This window comes from Chinchilla lanigera, unplaced genomic scaffold, assembly GCF_000276665.1.
Source record: "Chinchilla lanigera isolate Chin_1 unplaced genomic scaffold, ChiLan1.0 scaffold00095, whole genome shotgun sequence".
Classification (NCBI taxonomy): Eukaryota; Metazoa; Chordata; class Mammalia; order Rodentia; family Chinchillidae; genus Chinchilla; species Chinchilla lanigera.
The window spans coordinates 1,177,651-1,197,908 of NW_004955496.1; the positions used below are offsets into that span (position 1 = coordinate 1,177,651).

At 37.9% G+C, this 20,258-nt stretch overlaps 1 protein-coding gene across 8 annotated transcripts in view; it reads left to right on the plus strand.

Annotated features, from left to right (window-relative positions):
- The window catches only part of Col25a1 (collagen, type XXV, alpha 1), a 415,634-nt gene that overhangs the window by 338,177 nt on the left and 57,199 nt on the right, over positions 1-20,258 (plus strand). For 7 of the 8 annotated variants that reach the window (XM_013505432.1, XM_013505435.1, XM_013505431.1 and 4 more), the window contains exons 16-18: positions 6,029-6,061; positions 6,457-6,492; positions 11,460-11,504. In XM_013505432.1, coding sequence (XP_013360886.1) covers positions 6,029-6,061; positions 6,457-6,492; positions 11,460-11,504 — 114 coding nt within the window. The remainder of the gene's footprint in view (positions 1-6,028; positions 6,062-6,456; positions 6,493-11,459; positions 11,505-20,258) is intronic. The other variant, XM_013505438.1, reaches the window with a different exon arrangement.

A 20,258-nucleotide genomic window follows, 5' to 3' on the forward strand; every position in this document is an offset into this window, starting at 1 on the left:
CTTTTGCCTACTTGATACTTGGACATCTCTGGCATGGTGACATCCCTGACATAGGAAGGATCCTACTACATTTACGGTGTTAAGAGTTTAGAAGAAGGCATTTTAAGGAACTTACTATACACCAGAATCAGATGGACTTTAATGTAAATCAAGTCAAATTTCAATTGATTTGAAAAAAAGAATTGTTATTCAGGCTTAGAACTGAGGATAAGACTATTTCACTTGGAAAATTATTACAGTACAGATGGATAATAGTCATAAAAACATGCCCATAAAATAAACAGAAATTTGTGTCTTTCCTTCTCATTAATATTAATATAAATATGGCATAGAGGGGACAAATTAATGTCACCAAGTAGCGACAAAGTTCATGGTGGAGGAGCTGTCTAAGAATTAGAAGAAATGGCATTTCTTGTAGAGCAGGCTCTCTGGCCTTGGTGCCATTGAGGCTCTGGGACCAATAATGCTCGATCGTGGGAACTGTCCTTCTTGGGTTCTATCCATCAGATGCTCCTAAGTCTGACAACCAGGTATGACTCCAAGACAGAATAGCCCTTGAGTATCATTTTATTTATCTACCAAGTCTAAGTATTGTGCTGTCATCAAATATGACATAAAACTGTTTTATACAAATAAGACCAAAGAGATATTCCAACTATGCTCAAACTCAGAGTGTGAAGCCCTAGGTGTATAAACCTGGATGATGGTATATGAACTTTCTTATTTTTGCTCAAAAGCAGAGGTCAACCAACTTTTTCTGTAGATGCCAGAAAAAAATAAATATTCTCAGTTTGGCGGGGGCTACAGTCTCTCAAAAATCCTCAGCTCTGCTGTTGCCATGTGAACACAACCGCACACAACACACAAACAGCTGTGGCTGTGTCCTATAGGACTTTATGACCGGCCATGGAAATCTTGTCTAATTTTCACGTGTTGTGAAATGTTGTTATTTTGACTTTTTCACCACGTAAGACAGCAAAAACCATTGTTGGCCCATAGGCCTTGCAGGTGGCCGGCTGGATTTGGTCACAGTTACCAACTTCTTTGTGAAAGTAACAAGACACACTACGTGAAGGGCAATTTATGCAAGCAAAAAACAAATTTATACCGAGTCGGAACTATGCCTCTGTGGGTTTATGGAGAACATTTTTTGCTTTAGTAGGTATATTTTTAAAGCTTCATTTCTGAAAGGCAGGCCGATAGTTGTTTCTTTAATAACACACGTTTTGAAATGGAGTTTTACAATTGTAAAGCAACTCCTTTCTTTGAAAAGACCAACGCATCTCAAAGGAGTACTGTTTTTCTTTTATATATTAGTGCAAATCATTTACCATCCTGACTCACACATCATAAACTCTCAATAAATATTAGCTTTTCTTACCACATGGAAATGGAAATCAACGAGATTGGTTGTTTCTCTTTTTTTATCAAAAAGTTTTACTAGTAAGCTGAAATTAAGTACAAAAACGGAAATCATTTCTATAAACTTTGAATGGATCTAAACAGGGGATTGTAAATAGGAATTTGTAACATGTATAATATGTAACCTGACCTGCAGCATTCATCCCAAGAATGCTGTAATTGGAATATAATTTTTGATGTGTTTTTTAAACATTTCCTGCTTCTGTCATATAATTTGTTTCCAGCATGTTGGAAACACTCTTCTTGTGGCCTTTTTGTTCAGTATGTGAAACCCATTCATCATTCACCAAGGTTAGGATGTAAAATAAAAAAAAAAAATACTTCTTTTCTGCCATTGATGTAATAAATTACATCATTGACTGATTCACTTTAATAGGATAGGATTTTTTTTACCTTTTGATCCAACTCAGCGCCTTTGGATGGTAAAGCAATCTAAGCCGTCCAGACTGGTCATCTGGAAATGCTGTGGGGCTCTTAAAGCTCCGGGGCTGGGTTGTCTCTGTGGCCTGCAACTGCTGTGTACTCCAAGCGCAAGAATCACCTGCCCGAGGCTGATTTCAGTCATGTGTCGAGTCACGGTGGAAGGGTACTAACCCCACCAGAGACTGCAGCATGTATTTCCTCTCTTTTTCCACCCATGTGGGAGAGGATGCTTGTGTCGCCCTATCATGCGTGGCTTACCTGTTCATGTAAACTCCTCCTTCCTTGGCATAACTGTCTGGCTTCTTTCTCCTCGCTCCCCCAGTTTCTAACCAGTTGGACACACCGCCTTCGGACTTGACATTGGCATGACATTTTTCATACGCAGCCTCTTGAGTCTTTTCAAAAATGACACTACATCTGGAGCGGCCAGCCAAGTTATCTTCTTAAACTCACACCTCACCTCCCTCCATGCACCCCTGCAGCGGCCAGTGCTGAGCCCACTCTCGCTCAGCTCGTGCCATTCCTTGCTTAGATTCGCGCTGCCCTCCTCTCCCAATTCTTCACTTCTGCTTTTCTTCTTTCCTTCTTTCATTCCCTCTCTCCCTCCCTCCAGGCCTCTCCTGGCTCCCAACTACCCCTCCCTGTACTAGAGATTGAACACAAGGCCTTCACACTGAGCTACATCCCATCCCCAGCCCGTTTTATTTTTTATTTTGAGACAAGGTCTCACTAAGTCACTCAATTGCCCGGATGGGGCTGGCACTTGTGATCCTTCTGTCTTGGCCTCCAGAGTGCTCGAGTTGCATACAGGCTTGCGCCACCATGCCTGGGCTCGTCCAGGTTTTCTACCGTACTCATTCTTCAGCCAGAGCTTAGGAGCCATTTCCTTGGGGCAGTCTTTAACTCTTCTCTGAGCGATTAGGTCTCCTACTGCATCTTCCAACAGTACTCTATGATTTCCGTCATAATCCTCAGTACACTGTAGTATAATTTCTTTTTAAATCTGACAGCCAGCTCACTGAAAAAGCAAAAATAAATAAATCAAAAAACTATATGATGCTAGACTGTTCTATGCTCAGCACCAACCCAAGTTCCTAACACAGACTTAGAAAATATTTATTGAATGAAAAACCTTTAAATTTTTTTGTTGAACTTCATATTCATAGAATGCCAGGGGTTTTTCCTGTATTGTGTGTTCGCTTATCCTGTCTTCTGTGTATATACACAGTGGCATAGGATTTCCCAAACATGGCCATCTTTTTTGTCCCAGACATTTAAAAGGAAAGAGAAAATCAGAAAATATTCTTTATGCTTTTAATCAATGTTTTACCATATATAAACATAGTGTGTATTGTAAAAACAGAAAAAAGGCAAGGATTGTAACTGTATTCCACTGTGTTGTATGGTGTTGTTTCTCCAGCTTCCAGCATCCCTGGATCTAAAACACACTTAGCACGTAATCGGTGCTCAATAAATACCTCTGGGGTGAATTAATGAATGATATGAACATGTTACCACACTCACTTTGTATTCCCATATATATGTTTTATTAGCACATACATATGATTATCTACCAAGTATTGCATTTAAAAATAATCCTAACTAAAACCAGAAAGTGAGTGTCAATACAAAATTAGTGAAAGCAAGTTCCTTTACTCAAGTATCTTCTCAGAGTATGCCTCCATCTCTGACTTACCCTGTACGAATTTTTATTTCTAACCAAGTTGCTTATGAAGCTAGAAACATATTTAAGACATTGGGGTAATTTTCCCCACTTTAATCCTGTATTTGCTTTCACTTTGGGAGGAGAAGAATTATAAACACATAGTTTTATTTCCACTTCTTGTAGCATTACCCTTTAGAATGTTTAACTTATGAATGTCTCCTACTACTTGCCTTCCACTTAAAAGTTACAAAAATTCCTGGAGATTTCACAGTTCCAGATCTTTAAAAAGAGAATAAAAATATCACTCTTAGCTGTCTATCAAAAGAAACCTCTCAGATTTCCACAAATAAATCCGCCTTTCGGGAATCTGTCCTTTTCTTTCCTGCCAATTTCTAAGTAAAAGAAGCCAAGGTTTTGTTCTCTTATGGTGATGATCCACCCACTTTTAATTAAAATACTGAAAAAATGTTTAACTATAAGCAACTTATTTACAAGTTTACCTCAGCGTTTTTGTCCTATTGTCAAAATGAAATAAGCCAACAATGCTTTTCTTATTCTAATAAAAAGAACATCACAGTCGGGGATATAGCTCAGCAGTACAGCACCTGCCTGGCAAGCACAATGTCCTGAGTTCGATTTCTGGTACCAAGAATAATAAGAACATAGTAATAGAATTTAGCAAGTACCAAATTCACTTAATTTCTAGTTGCTTCAATTCCTTTTCCTATAAAATGGAAATAATAACATCTGCCCTGTTTCTTGAAAGTTTTTTGAGGCATTAATGAGATGAAAGAAGGAATTTCACAAAGTCAAGGTTGCTTTTATGAATTGAAAGGTCTTACTGTGCAAATTATTGCAAGCCTGCTTCTTTAATGTTGATGGCTTTTGGACTTAATAGAAATAAAGGAAAGAATTTTATTAGCCACATCATTTTACCTCCCGTTTGGAACTCAATTGAATGCTGATGCCTGAAAAGAAAAGAAGTGGGATGCACAGAAAAACAGTAGTTAGAGTTCTCTACTTTGTTTAGTCACATTTTAATTTTTCCTGGTTAACAGTGATTACATATGTCAAAGAAACTCACATATAACTAATTTACTGTTTCTTTCTCCTACCAAAGCCTTCCCCCCTCTTCCTAAAGGCTTTTTCCTTTTGATCTTTGACTAATGACTTGTTTTAAAACTTTTTTTGAGATCTTTCACTTGTGTACCAGATGCATAGTGAGTGTACACTCCGATTGGGCTGTGCGTTAGCAGAGCCACAGCTGACTATCAAGTGGAGGCTGGGCTCGGCGCATGTGAGAAACATAAAGAGTCCTGAAAAGGAAGGTAGATGTGCCACAAGGAGGTCAAGGTGCGGCGTGTAGGAGGTTTGCATGCAGGACACTGATCATGTCCTTTACTGATCGCGAAGGCCTCTTTGAGGCAAAGCCATTTAAGCTGTGAAACAGAAGGTACCAGCGTGAGAAGGGAGGAGAGGATGTGAGGGACGGGACAGGGCCTGAGGCCCATGTCTGCTTCCAAGAGAGACTGATGAGCAGCTTCAAGAATCCAGAACACCCAAATGGGCTGGGCCTTTGCACAGACAGACAGCTGAGGAAATTGGAGTGTGCTCTTCCTCCCGTGGCTGTTCCAATTTTCTTGACAGTCTCAGATGACAGAAGTTTTCTTTTGATCATGTTCATGGGACAGAGAGGCCTAGAAGGAGCTTGAAAGTCTAGGCCCTTTGCTGGCTTCGTTTCAGAAATCACAGTGTTCCCCACTCCTCCATATTCTTTCCCCACTAGTCTGTCTGCTGATTTATAAGGTATTCGCTTTAGAAGTGGAGTCACCCTCTATGAAATCTGCATGGAATACAATGCCTTTGGAAAAAACAGACTCCATCCCAAGACTCTCCTAGAGTTTACATCTGTCCCCGTCACCCAGGTGTCATCCATCATCCTTAACTTCCCAGTGACTGAGTTACAATGAAATAAGTGTAAAGCCGGGAAAGTCATGTGGGCTGCCGCTGTGACAGTGTTTCATGAGGAAAACAAACCCGTCTACTCTTTCCAGCTCTGCGTCATTAACCCTTGACTTCAGCAGGTGAACCTTGGTCTTCTGAAGACCAAAGGGGTCAAGGGACTCCCTGGAAATGATGACCAGTGATATTAGCAAATTCTAGAAAGAGAGAAAACCAAAAGTTGCAGATTCCTAAATTATAATTTATTACTCCAGAACACATTTTTTTCAGAAAGAGAAGAGACTGATATACAGTACTTATATTTATTTTAAGGAATACAGTCCTAACATATTTTACATTCAAAGTAAAGCCGTGTTTACAGGAGTACATTGTTTATCTTCTAAGTCATTGTCATTTTAACAGCTGACATATTGGGCAAAGTCTTACAATGCAAAGTTCAGCCATTAGGCATTGCACCCCTTTGCATATCCTGTGGTTAATGGCTCTCTGGGGAGGGGTGATGTCTCCTATTCTCACACTTGATGATGGAATAATCTCTCATGGGTTTTATTTTAGGGTGACCCCGGATCATCTGCTGCAGGAATCAAGGTAATAACCATGCAAGTGTTTGTACACAGGGGACACAATTTTGAATTTCTAAGCCTCTTCTTTCTCTTCCCTTCTTCCAGTATTCCTGGCTATCGCTCTGTTCCTATTCTCCTACCATAGTCAGCTGTGAACCACACTCTCAGGGGCAGCTGGTGGGGTTTAAATAAGAAGGCAGGCCTTCTCTTCCCTTTTGGCTTGGTTTGATGGAAATGTGGATTTGTATGTGAGCTCTAGGTGTATTCATAAAATGCCCCTCTGTCCAGTGAGATGGAGAGGAGGAGAATAAAACACATGTGATCAAGGAGGTGGGGTCATCTCTGAAAGTTCATGGGGGCCTAAGGCTTTGTGGAAAGTCTTGTAAGACTGCCTTCTTACCTTTGGTTTTCTTTGGCCAGGGAGAACCTGGAGAATCTGGTCGCCCAGGGCAAAAGGTAACATCTCTACCCTCAGCGTGTTCTTTATACTATATCACATTCACCACTTTATGTGTAAAATTCACAGTGTAGTATGAAAATGATTATTGCAAAGTGATATAGTTTTCATGTTTTGCATGCAGAATGTTATTGGCTCTTTTGTATTATTAAAGGTCTCAATTATGACCATAGCAAAATATTAAAAGAAACACTCTCCATGTAAAAGGATGCTTTATGAGCTAAAGTCTGCATGTACTCCACTGTTTGACCTAACACAGGTCGGCTGGGTTGCAAGGCCAACAACTTACCTTGTATGCTCAAAGGTAACCTGCATGCTCCTTTTACCTTTCATGAGAAGAAATCAGTGTCTACTCTCCTGGCTCAGTAGGGAGTGATAGTCTTTTAAAGATTACATTCCTTTTCCTTTTATCACAAATACTTTTTTCTTGATAATTTCTATATGACTCTACCTGTGCCACGAGTATTATGTTATATGAACTAAATGTGTTAATAAACTAAACTTTAAAACACTAGCCATACCAATTTAACTAACCACGCTGCGGCTACATTAAGTTTGTTTACCATTTGTGCTTCATTTGAGCAACACATTAGACTACGTGCAGTGAATATGTGTAAATCCATCCTCTCATTCAAGTCTGAGGCAGGAAACAAGGGTCGTAGTTTATCATCTGCACCCAGTGCAGTCAGGTTTCAGATAACAGATGACAGTAGCTCCCAAGGAAATGTGAATTCCACATTAACTTAAATCTCTCTTAAGATCATGACTCTGCCTTTGTCCAGAAGTTAGTTGATGTTGTAGGCAAAAATATGAATAGGAAGATAAAATGTACCACATTAGCAGGAAAGGAAGGAGAGGCACATCAAACAGCAAAATCATGTCTTAAGCAACCTTGAAGTCATTGAGGAAGCTTTGTTTTATATTCTGAGTATGGAAATAATTTTTGAGGAAGTCTTTCATATTTTTCTGACATTTCTCCAACTTCAAGACGACTTTTCTCTTGCAACTAAGAATCTAAAGTAAGTGGTTCATCGGCCATTTCCAGGTAAAGTTGAGACTTTCCCAAAAGCCCAGGAGAACTCTGAAAATTTTGCTATTTAATTCCTAACATTTCTTTCTTTCCTTTTTTTTTTTTTTTTTTTTGAGAAGTTTGAATTTAGTGATATAGTTAGAAGCCCATGATCTGGTTTGCTTTGAAAAGACAACTAATCTCAGATGATATAATGTCAAGTCAAGTCCCTTGACCTTTAAAACTTAAAGGCTATTTTGAACTTGCTCTCCAAACCTGTGACTTGCTATAAAGGAAGAAGTCCATGAGATTATGCCTCTAAAACACAAACCAAAACAATTCTGCCATAATCTTCAATCCCACTCTTTTCAGAGTGGAAGAAGCAAAATGATCTTCAATTGCTTAATAAAACATTGCCTTACCATGATTCTTTAGAAATACAATTTGGATTCATTCTGGAAGTTTATAGCTTTACTCAGAGTAACATTAGATTTCCTTTGTATTTCATTAAAAAAATCAGTTTTACAAGTGCCTGCCTGGCAAGCCCAAGGTCCTGAGTTCAATTCCCGGTACAAAAAAGAAAAATCAGTTTTAAATTACACTGAAAGAAGAGAGTTGATTTACTTAAAAACTTACAGCCCATCTAGGTTACTACATGCCCTGGAATGAGCAACATCTGTCTCATTAACATCGAGGCCAGATTCTACCCTTTGATGCGGTCTCACTTTCCCACAGTAATACAACTTCCTCTGTCTACTGCTGGGACTTGGTAATGCTCCATACTCCAATAATGACTTGAAAGTAAAGTATCTCCTTGCTTGTTGCTTACTTCAGTGAGAAAAATGACACACTGAACAGAGTAGAGCCGATATGAGTGCTGCCCTTGCATTTTTGTTGTCGTGCAGAACTGTGCTGGGGGTTCAGGGTACTTAAGCCACTCCTCTAGGGACAGTTCCAGCAAGGTTCAGATGACCTTGGCACAGCACACACCCAGTGATTGTGACCCTGCCCAGGGTGAAGTTTTGATATCTAGAGGTAATATTCAGAATGTAGGGATGATCTCACTGGATTTTTTCTTGTCTAGCTTCAACAGAAGAGTATGTAAATGGTAGATGAGGTGGGGTGTTTATATGGGCTTATGGAGGAATGTGTAGATTCATAAGACAGGTACTGCGTTTCATCACATAGTTCTTTCTTTCCTGACTTCTCCTTTCTTCCTCTTCCTCCCTCCCTCTTCCCTCCTCCCCCTCTCCCCATCCATCCCCCTCCTTCCCTCTTCTTCTTCTCCTTCTCCTTCTCTTTCTTCTTCTTTTGAGGCAGGCTCTCACTACATAGTTCAAGTTAACTTGGACTGACTCACTGTGTAGCCCAGGCTGGCCTGGAACTCACAGCAATCCTCCTGTCTCAGCCCCCCGTGAACCACCATGCCCAGCCTGTTGGCCTCTCTACATCTTTTTGAAGTATATATTTTGTTTTTAAAGCAGTAAAATCAGTTCATGTTGATGGTCATCATCAAAGAACCTCGCCACTAGGCTCTTTCTAGAGGTGTAGGGTGCTGCAACGTATCTTTTAACGTGTATATCTTAGTTTTAAAGAAGTAAAAGTACTTGATGTCCATCAAAAGAGAGCCTCTCCATTGAGCTCTCTCTAGAAGTCTGGGTTGTTGTAACAGGGGCATGCAGTGAAACATAGTCCTGATTTTATGAGGGTTTCTCCTAAGAGAAAATGAAGAGTGGAAGGGACAGCAACAAAACCCACAGTGTCATATATCTCTGTAAAGTTGAATCTCTTGGACTAGTCTTCTTTGCATAGACCAACAAGCTAGTTCTTAATTATGACCCAGCTCTTACACACAGGCTGCATGTGCATGAGAACCCAGCTCCCAGAAGTTCCTGAGACAAGGCGTAGAGGACATGCAGAGGTTAACGGAAAGGCTGTCTCTAAGCTGAAAGATAAAAGAAAGAATTACATGGGAAGAAATGTCTTCCTAAAAATGATAACAGATGTTCCATAGAGGGTAACATTAAATATATTATAATCTTTCATTATATCACCTAGTACATGAAGGAAATATAAATTTGAAAAAGTTAAATTCATAGAAATTTGAGATTATGTAATATGAATTTCTGAAAATTTTTTTCACCAAGAAATACATTTATAACCTATCACACACACACACACACACACACACACACACACACACACGTATGATGGAAAGAAAGGTTAAATGCCAATACCTCTGTGTTTAGCCTACATTATAAAATATTCCATACCGTCTTACACATCTTTTTCATTGTCTGAATACTTGAGTACATATCCATGATACACATGCATGTAAAGTCTTTCTTTAAAGTAAATAATTCTTTTAATCTGACTAGGAGAGAAGGAAATTATGAGAATTCTTATTGGAAAATAGTGCTGTCACCTATGTTGTTTCCACATATGTTTCAGATTGCATGTCTCCACAGTGAGTGTTGGAGGAGTGTTCTAAAACAATACACGATTTTATTGGTTGTATATTCCACTGAAATTTGTCGTTTTCAATGACTTTGTGCTTTTTTTAAAGAAATAGAGAACTTTTAGTATAATATTTTAGAAGATCTTTCTACTGGATCCTCTTAAATTTATGGATAAATGGTAAAAGGGAAAGAAAAAAGAAAATTAAATCTGTTATAGTACAATTGTGTAATATTTAATCTACTTGCACAACTAGTCTTTGAATGGAATATAAAGTCTTAACAATTATCCTTTCTTCTCTGGCTTAATCTCATTATACTCTTATTCCCATTGCAAACTTTCACTTACATAGTTCTGAACAGAGTAGTTTTTCTTTTGCATTCCTGAAGTACCTTTAGTCTAAATTCTAAACCATCAAGAAAGTCATTGTTCCCCTTTTTGTCTAATCATAGAGCTTAATAAATTATTATCCAAAATCATTTTGTGATAATATCAGAGCAAGTTATAGCTCTTCATCACTGGAAAGTAATATTAAAGATGGGAAATGGAATGGGGATTGTTAAATCATGAAAGGGTTGCCTTCTGCTTTTCTACCATTCCTATCTCCGGGTTGTCATCCACTCACTGACCGTCATAAAATAGTGTGATTCTGTAACCTTTAAAGCATTATTTCCACAAATATAGAGTCGACCGGCCCAGGACAGACTTTCATTTGTCCTGCAATTCCTTTATGCTTCTTCAGTGGAATTCAGGAGATTTGCTAAGCAATGTAACCTCTCATCCCTACACTTTGTGCTTAAAATAATGTAGACGATTCTGTGAAAATGAGAAGGGTTAGCCTGACTCCAGTGTGCTCCTCAGTATGCACCACTTAATCTCAGACCTGTATTTGGGAACAGCTGCATGGTACCATTAGCCCTGAGCTGCTAAGCACGTTGCCCCGGCTCAACAATTGTCAGAAACACAGGCTGGAGTTAAGTATAATCTTCACCATTTACTTATCTTCTCATCATTCAGGAATGGAAAAGAAATCTCACTAGCCTTTTAAGTGAGCAGTACTTTTAATGTGTATTGTCTTGATGTGACCATCTGTTCATACAGCCAACTCTTGATTATCCGAGGTGAGAGCAGACTGGAGAAGTGCATGAAAAACCCTCATTTCTGCAAATAGCTCTGGCAAACCATTTAGCAAAGAAGAAATATAATAGAGACATTGCTTCTCCTTTTACTCCTCTTTCTTACACTGTCATAGATGTGCCACTAAGCAGTGAATGGCAGGAAGAGGAAAAATCTTGAAATATCTGCAAAGTAGTCAACCAATCCCTGAATCAAGAGTTGACTGAACTGCATAATCTCATTCAACTTCTGGAAGCTATGCAGTTTTTTTTATATATTTATATTTGTGGAAAGAATTCAGCCAGGAAGCATTTCCATGTTTTTCTCCAGAGACTGTGACTGAGTAGGTATCCTTCCATAATGCTGTGTGATTTTCCTGTGTAGGGTGAACCAGGGCTTCCTGGGCTTCCTGGACTTCCGGGGATCAAGGTAAATACTGCACTGACAGTCATGGCTTCATAGATTTGCAATTGTGAGAGTCACCCAACTTGGAGGGAAATAGGGAAGAATTGAAAACAGTATATTTTCAATGCTCTCCAGCCATCTCAATCAATTAATTTTTTAATTAAAAGTCAAGCATAGCTATTTAAAGTTTCCCATTGCTACCTAGACTATATATTCCACTTAACATACTATGCCCCTTAATAAATGTAAATGCCACTTCACTCGAAATTATACAAAATTTTAAAGTCTAGACTGCCTCTTTACCTTCATATTTTAATTTTATTCTTAAGATCCTATCAGATTTGGACCAGATTTAGTCTTAACAGTCCTATAAATCAAACATTTAGGCAGCTGTTTTTGTGATTCACCCATTATAATAATCCCTCTAAAATATTTATGCTTCTTCCTATAATTTTCACTGTAGAGTGAAAACCATTTCTAAAATGTTTTGATTCAACCCATATACTGTCCTCATAAAATTTCTATGCGTCTTTTGAAATAATTGCTTAACACTTAGTTCTAAAACATTGTTATAAATGTTTTTGAACCACCTAAAAGTGTTAAGAACATGTTTAAAATGTTTATACAGCAACTGACAAGACTTAATGTTCTACTGCTTTAGCTATAGTTATTCATTTATAATCAACTCCTTATTTAAAATATAAATGTGTATTCCAGAACTCTTTGATAGGGTAACCTAATACATTTTTTCCTGACATTGTTTAATCATACAAAGTTTTAAATCAACCTCTGGTGTACATTGATCCAATTTGAAATTAATATTCCTACTTTCAGTGTGAGGGGTCTGTATATTGTTTTATGAACTTTCTAGTTTGGATATGTTAAATAATTTTAGAAGTATTAAATTACAGTATATATATGCCTGCAATTTGGTTGCAACCACAATTGTGTAAAGAATTGCATTTGTGAGCTGAGGTACCTCTGAATTGAGTTTGCAGAGATCTTAGGGTGTTGTATATAATATTTTATAAGGACATTTGGTATAACTAATAAATATGAAAATTATGTCCTCCAGGTGAACCCTCAAGAGATTTTGGTTTGATATTTCCAGAGTGATATCAAGAAATTTCAGATATGTCCTTTTCATATATTTTTAGTCTTTGCTTCTCCAGTAGAAAGTGCCCCGTATGACACCCATTTGCTAAGGAGTCAAAGGCACTTCCTTATCATGTGATATAGAGCCAGAATAACTCCATAAATTAATATGGAATTTCATATTGCAGAGTTAATTTATGGCAGTGCATTAGCAACTTCCATGTATTAAAAATGACAACTTTTTATAAACGATTAGGAGATCATAAATTCTTTGAATGAATTTAGGAAAGTGATATTCAGGATTAATTAAAAAGAACCTAGTGTCATTATAAATCAGCAGGAAGGCATTTTAACAGCTAGGCATTTGGAAGAGCTGGGACCAGGCCTCTGCTACAAGCACTCGGGGTTAGCAGGAGCCCCTGCTAGTGCGCACGCAGCCATGGGGGACTCAAGGCTTTGCAGCCCCTGAGCTCAAGCCCTTTCTGTATGATGGAGAGAACAGGAGCACAAAGGAATTCATTTTTTCCCTCCAAAGCACTATATATATATATACATATATAAAACCGTATATATATATATGGTTTTGACTATGACTTGTTATCATTGTCATGTTTTAAGGTTATATTTCCCCCATATACAATATCTCACTGGGCCCTTGGCATTTTCCTAGTCCTCTGTGGCTCATCTGAATGTTTTGAACTTCTTCAGGTTGGGAGGGTCGTTCTTGATTTCCTATCTCCCCTGAGCACTTGTGTTCTTGCAGTTATAAGGAATCCCTGGATGTTCTTTATGGAGGTCATGTAGCTCTGATATTTTCTCTTTCTGTACCTAATGAGTGTAGTGAAAAGAAGCTATTAATTGAAAAAAATCCTTCTCTACTTCCTAGAGATATTGTTCTGTAGGAATAAGAAATGCTATTGAATGGTGATCCAGTATTTGATTTAAATTACGGGTTTTATTTTGGTTTGATAAGTTTTGTCACGTCACTGTAATTCAAATAAGAGATATGCTTTCTGTATAGTGTAGTAAGTGCTGGGCATAGGTAAATAATTTGAAAAGAAACCAATTTAAGTATACATTATGAATATTAGTATTCACTAGATGCCTGTAGAGCTAAAAGTTTAAAATTTTGTACTATAACTTCATTATCTTAGAATTTTTTTATTTATTTAATTTACCTTACTTCTGCTGTGTACCAACCATAGGATAGTTAACCAGAATTTCGTAGTCGGAGTGAAGAGCAGGATTTGTAAAATGGATTGACTGTGTGGATACAGAATGTGTAGTAGCAAGAACATTAGTCCTCATCTTCCTAGATGTGTGTGTTTATTTATGCTTTGGAAATACTTCCTGTTGCTATTCATCTCCTTCTTATCTGCTGGTGCTACAGAGAGCTTGCAAACACCATTCGTTATTGCTAAGACGTTGAGGAAACCAGCCATGACATACCAGGGGAGCTTGGATTCGCCACCTGTTGCTCTCGGGGAATGGTTGGAAACTTAATGAGCACCCACATGCCTTGAACAGCTCTCAGGAAATGAGCACAGTGCCTAAATACAGACCGCAGACTCATCTATCTGTCACCTCGGGGTCCCACTCAAAGCAAAGAACTAATACCAAGGGCATACATAATACAAGTCACTGAGAACAGGCATAACTTAATCTCAAACCACTCATAAGCTTCCTGTACACACATTGGAAAGTCCACTTGCCATGTGGAAGGCATTTGGAATTCCTATTTCATGCATTCATGGTTCATATAGTGTCAAGATATTCAACTGGGAAAATTAAATTATGTACAATGTACCATGCAGACATGGATCTTCTGCAATAAGACTTGAGCTCAGAAAATTAGTTTTATGAATGAGTCTTCAAATATTTTTAATCGGTAAAAATCATTAGAACTAGCTCTTTCTGATATGACATAAAAGGGTAAGTTTCCAAGTTTCTGTTTGAAAAAATTTTACTCTACACCTATTTTGAAAAATGTGCAGATGTTGCTTAGCCCTTCTTATGGTAAGATCACCCAGTTTCCTTGAGCATGAGATCACAGCAGTTCCCCTGCTATTATCCAAGTGTTTGCCCCAAACGAGGGATGAAGGATCACGGTGTCCAGAGGTGACACAGGAAGCTTTCTTTCTTGCCACTATTCACAAGAAAACTTCGCCTGTACCACAGTGCCAGAAGTTCGCCAGTCAGCAATGCCCAGCCCCAGGGCATTTTCCAATATTGTTTTTTACCATTTTCCACCAAAACTGTTTTTCAGTGATTTTTTTTCCCCCTTTCAACACACACCACTAATTTATCTCACCCAGAAATTAAATTAGAAAAATCAAACAGGCCTGGGAGATATAATACAGTAAAACCTATCTCAAATCAGAATAATCACATAAGTGGCCACAAAATCTTTACAGCTTGATGATTTTACTTTGGCTTCTACATTAGTGAAAATTTGACCTTCAGATCTAGAATTTGAAGAGTGGTATTGTCTGCGATAGTACCTAACTCATTATACTGTGTCTCTATAAAATCAGCCTTGACATGAGATCTTACAGACTCCAACTTTACAGAAATTGACTTTGGTGTTGTTAAGAGTAAGCGTAGCACTCAGTAACCTAACTGAAAGGTATCTTCTACAGCTATTGGAGATGAGGGTCCATCCTCAGAAATACAAAGTCCCATTTTTAAAAGTAGCAGAGGAAAAATTCTGGAAGTAATATAGGCCATAAATTCCTAAAAGAAAAAAAAGAAGAAATACCAGTTAAAAAGATAACATTGGGTTATTGTAACTTATAATTATTTCCTGCTTGCATAAACTCCATCTGAAAAGTTGAGTAATTTGAGAGTCCAATTAGGAAGCTCATACAGCCAGAAATCAGAGACTTTTAGCAACCATCACGAAATTCCCAGTAACTATAAGGAATATCTTTCATGATGTAATCTTGTTTTTTAAAAATCAGAAATGTATGTTTTCTGAATTGGAAATCTGCTATTGTACTTCATTTTGAACAGAGCCACCAAGATGTTTTAATTTATATTCAAATTTGATCCTTAAGGGAAATAAGTGTTTTAAGGACAGGCTCTACTTTCTCTTTTTTTTTTCCTTCTTAATAATTTTATAAATCCATCACTACCAAAACAGGCTGCCTAGAGGTTCTTATTACAACAAATGTTATTGCTATAATCCTCAAAAGCAGGTATCACGCTGACTTGAATTCTAATTAGCCTTTAAGCAAGAAGAATATTGTATGGTTAATGCATTCAGTGTCAAGACACATTAATCAAAATTATTGGTGATGCTTTTAGCACCCAGGCAAAACAGCACATATTTTTTTTCAAACCCTGTTGTACTATTTTTTGGGCAATGAAAATTGGGCCTACTTGGGGGTAATAAATATCATGGAAAAGATGATTTAGTTTAAGCTGGTATGTTAGAGGGTGTTTTTAGACAGGTTAAAAGTTTTAACTTCTTTAATTGATAATGACCTATAAAAATAAAATAAATGGTAAGGCATAAAAAACCAGAGATTTTTCTGTGGGCATAGGCTAATCAGTTAGAACTTTCTGTTCATCCTTGTGTTTAACAGACGGTATGTTCTGCAAGTTTATACAGGAAGCCCTCATGAGCCATCTGTGTATGGATGAAGCTGTCTCTTCCTTTCTTGCCTTAACTGATAATCCCACCTGAGCACTTACTTGCTCTACTCACCTTCTAAAGGGCATCTTTCAGGTAAAACTGACAAAAGACCATCAGGTCAGCAGGGACCATTTAGAAGACAAAGTGAGGTCATCTGAAATCCTTTCTTGCTATTTATTAGAGGTGGGCTTAAAGAAAGAGCAATCAGTATTTCATTATGGAATACTAAGATGTAAAGAGATCTTGGTAGTCACTGTCAGATTTCAGAAAGAACATATTTTTAAGAAATTTTTCCAGTGTTTTCTTGCCTTCTGTAACACAGAAGACAAGCATTTGTTGCTTCTGTGGTTAACAGAGAGGGTAGGGTGGCGGTTAGTTATTGTCACTGCTGCTGTTTTTCTTTAGTTTTTGGCCAGAAGACATAAAATTTAAGCTACTGTTTCAATAGTATATTTAGGTTTTTAAAAAGTAATAGTATATGAGTTGAAGCTTTAGTCAAAACTCTGAATATCTTCCTTTTATCTTATAGAAAATGAGTAAGGCCATTTTTCTATGGCTAAGTCTTCTAGTTTACTTCAGTTCTGTGTGTACATCTCATCAATGTAGGAAAGGAAAGACGCATTAATACTGACACCCAAATCAACAGTAGAACTATTTTGGGGTACAAAACCAGAATTTTTTCAATGATAGTACACATTAGTAACTGTGACTTATATTCACTGAGTTTAATACTACAAGATCAAGTTCACAGCAGCCCAGATGGTTAGCAATGGTTAGAAAGACTGATGTGAAAGCATCGAGCCTTCCCCAGCTGATGGGGAAGAGGCACTTCTGACTTCAATTGCGGTCCTTTTCTGTAGACTTGGTTCTCTATCTTTATGGACCCTGCTATTTAAAGCTTTTGTTCAAATTAGCAGTTCGATTTGGAGATGTGCTTGCTTATTGCTGCTGTTCCCAGCAGTCGCCTACTAGGCCTGTATTGTGCTTCAGCTTGAGTCAGTAGCATTTCTCCTACCTTCCCTTAACCCCATTTAGTCACCAAAATTATAGCTGCTCTAGTAATCATCTACTCTACCAAGAAGTGTGTTATAGTCTTAGCGGTAGGATCTGGTTTTCTTTTTTAACTCATTGATGATGAAATAATGAATAACCAAAGGATAAAAACTCGTTGAAACAACTTAGGAAGAAGTCAGATGTGAAATCCAAAATAAGACTAAAAGAAGAAGGCAAATTAGTGTTGACTTTGGAATTTGAGGCTGCGCTAGGCCCACTTCGCAGTAACACCAGCAGAGCTGAGATTTCTATTTCCCTGACAACCACTTGGTTACTGGTTAGCATGTGGTTTGGACAGCCCGAACAGGGTGAGCTATCCATTATGTTCTAATGATTCAGATTTTGGGTTGTGTGACGGATTCTGGTGAATAGCATAGCATGCATTTTATCCCCAGGCCTTGGTTAAATCATAGTTCTGTGCTTATTTAAGAGTTAGATGATCTATTGTTCACACTTTCCTTTTTGTCCCAAGAGTAAATCTATTTGGATGTTTTAGGAACAGTGAAAATAAAACAAAAACAAAGAAAACATGAAGTCTGAGTTTGTTTGTTAGATTAGTGTAATGGGGAGAGGAAGAGGAAATGTTCAAACGAAATATTCCTCTACCTTCTCCTCTCTTCTTCCCCTCCCCCATCCCTACTCCCCTACTTCTTTTTATTTTTCTCTCTGACTGTGCTTGGGCATCATCTTGCCCTGCCGGCTGGTTGCCCTCAGTCTCGTATGCCTTTCCCCGTACAATCAGCAGCACCAGCCTGAGGAATACCAACTGACTGTCATCAACATGGTCTCACTGATAACAAAGGCAAAAACATACAATGCTATCGAATGAGAGATCAAGAGAAGGAGAAAAATATACAATATGTACATAAAACAAGAGAAAACAGATTAAAGTAGCTCTAAAAACATTGGTTCCCTCTTTATTCTAATGCTAGTCATTGTCACTGCTTAGTACATTTGACAAGTCAGATGTTTAAAATCTCTCTTTCCCCATTTTTCTTTTTTTTTTTTTTTTTTTTTTTGGTTTTTCTCCGGTACCGGGAACCAAACTCACAACCTTGCACTTGCCAGGCAGGCACTTTGCCGCTGAGCTAAATCCCCAGCCCTTCCCCATTTTTCTTGAGAATTTCTATTACTTTAACAAAGCACTGAGAGATCATTAACTTAAACAATTAATAATTTTAGACATTGTCATGTTCTACTATTTTGATTTTAATGGTAGAGCTATGTTTCTTATCATTTGCTGTTTAAATCCACATTTCCCTGATGAAGGTGGCCAGCACCTTCCCTTTTCAAAGGATCTCTGTGTTATATTACAATGTTCTTCCTAAAATGCCTCACTGAACTTGTACTTTGGATTTTCTAATTCAAGTAATTATCTAGTAAATAAGAAATGAGGAAAAATAGCTCAATTTACTTTTCCCTTCATTAAAAGTAATGTCAGAGTTTAATTCCAGCATAGTTGTGATCTCTGTGGTAGTTCTCCCTACCTGGTATACTCAGATCAATATGAGAATAATTTTCAGTTTATCATTCTTCTATTTCACATTGATTAAATATGTAAAATGGCTGGAGAATTATTACATAGGCCAACATCATTCTCATTTGTTTTTCTGAAAACATGTAATCTCATTTCTGCATATCCCAATCTACTGTAAAGATAATTTCTAAGTAGTGTTTTGTCTTCAAATCATTTCAGTTGTTTACCTCCCACCTTCACCATCTCTTTCCTCTCCATGGTAATAGCAATTATAACTAGGGGGTATGATCAAAAACACCATGAATCCTAAGATATTTTTTAAACATTTCTTTTAGTAAAAGACACTTTGCCACTGAGCTCTCTCAGAATCCTCCCACTCACTTCAAACACACATATCCCACGGTTCTTGCCGCTTTCTGAAGCAGCTGTGGAAATCCTCTTCCCTGGGTGTCTTTAGTTGAGCTATTGTTGCTTCCTTGATGTCCTGAATTGATTCAGATGTTTCCCTTTCATGACTTTAGGCAGAGCCAGAACGAGGCAGATGAGGACACAGCATAAGGTCTCTAAGAGCCTGCCTTTCTGTGGGATGGCACCTGGCAGCAGCATTCACCACGGTATTCATCACTTCTCACAAAGACACTCAGGAAAGAGGAGTTCCAAAATTGCTTCAGAAAGTGGCAAAGACAATAGGATACATATTTTTGAAGCAGAGAGTGGAGGGGATATTTTGAGGGAGATTAATGTCAACGTGTCTTTTACTGCAATACATTTTTAAATTTAAAATTCACTGGTTTTGGATCACCTTTGTATAGTAGAATTACCACTTATTTTTCATATCATAAACAAGCATTTTATACTATTTTAGGTTGTTGCCACATTTCTCTTAGACATTTTAAGACATTCTGGAACCTTTAAACTGTACATCCGTCCTTGCTAGATGCAAGACTTTTTTAAAGGATTATACTTACATATGGATATTCAATGATCATCCTCTCCTTCGTCTTCCATGAAAAGACAAAGCTTGCTCTTGGCGAAGCTCTTACTTTTCTCACATAGTTCTGATGTGTTTTAAACCTCTTTTAGTTTTGCAGCCTTAACTGCCCTGGTTGGTGGGTATTGTCTCATAAAATGATGACAAACTCAAATGAGCAAACTTAGGGTTTGTTTTTGAAGATGACTAGAAGTCACCTTGTATATTACCAATTAGGATACTGAGGGGCTGGGGATTTAGCTCAGCGGCAAAGTGCCTGCCTGGCAAGCGCAAGGTCGCGAGTTCGGTTCCTGGTACCGGAGAAAAACCAAAAACAAAAAAACAAAAAAACAAAACAATTAGGATACTGATGTTGCAATATTCCTGCTACTAATGATTAAAGTCATGATAGATAACATATTTAAACCTGTAAGACAAGGAGAAAATAATAAGTATTCACTGTGTACATTATTCTAGGGTGAGTGCAAAGTGCTTTGCTTGCACTACCTTATAAGTCTTGACCAAGCTCCTCTGGGTGAACCCAGA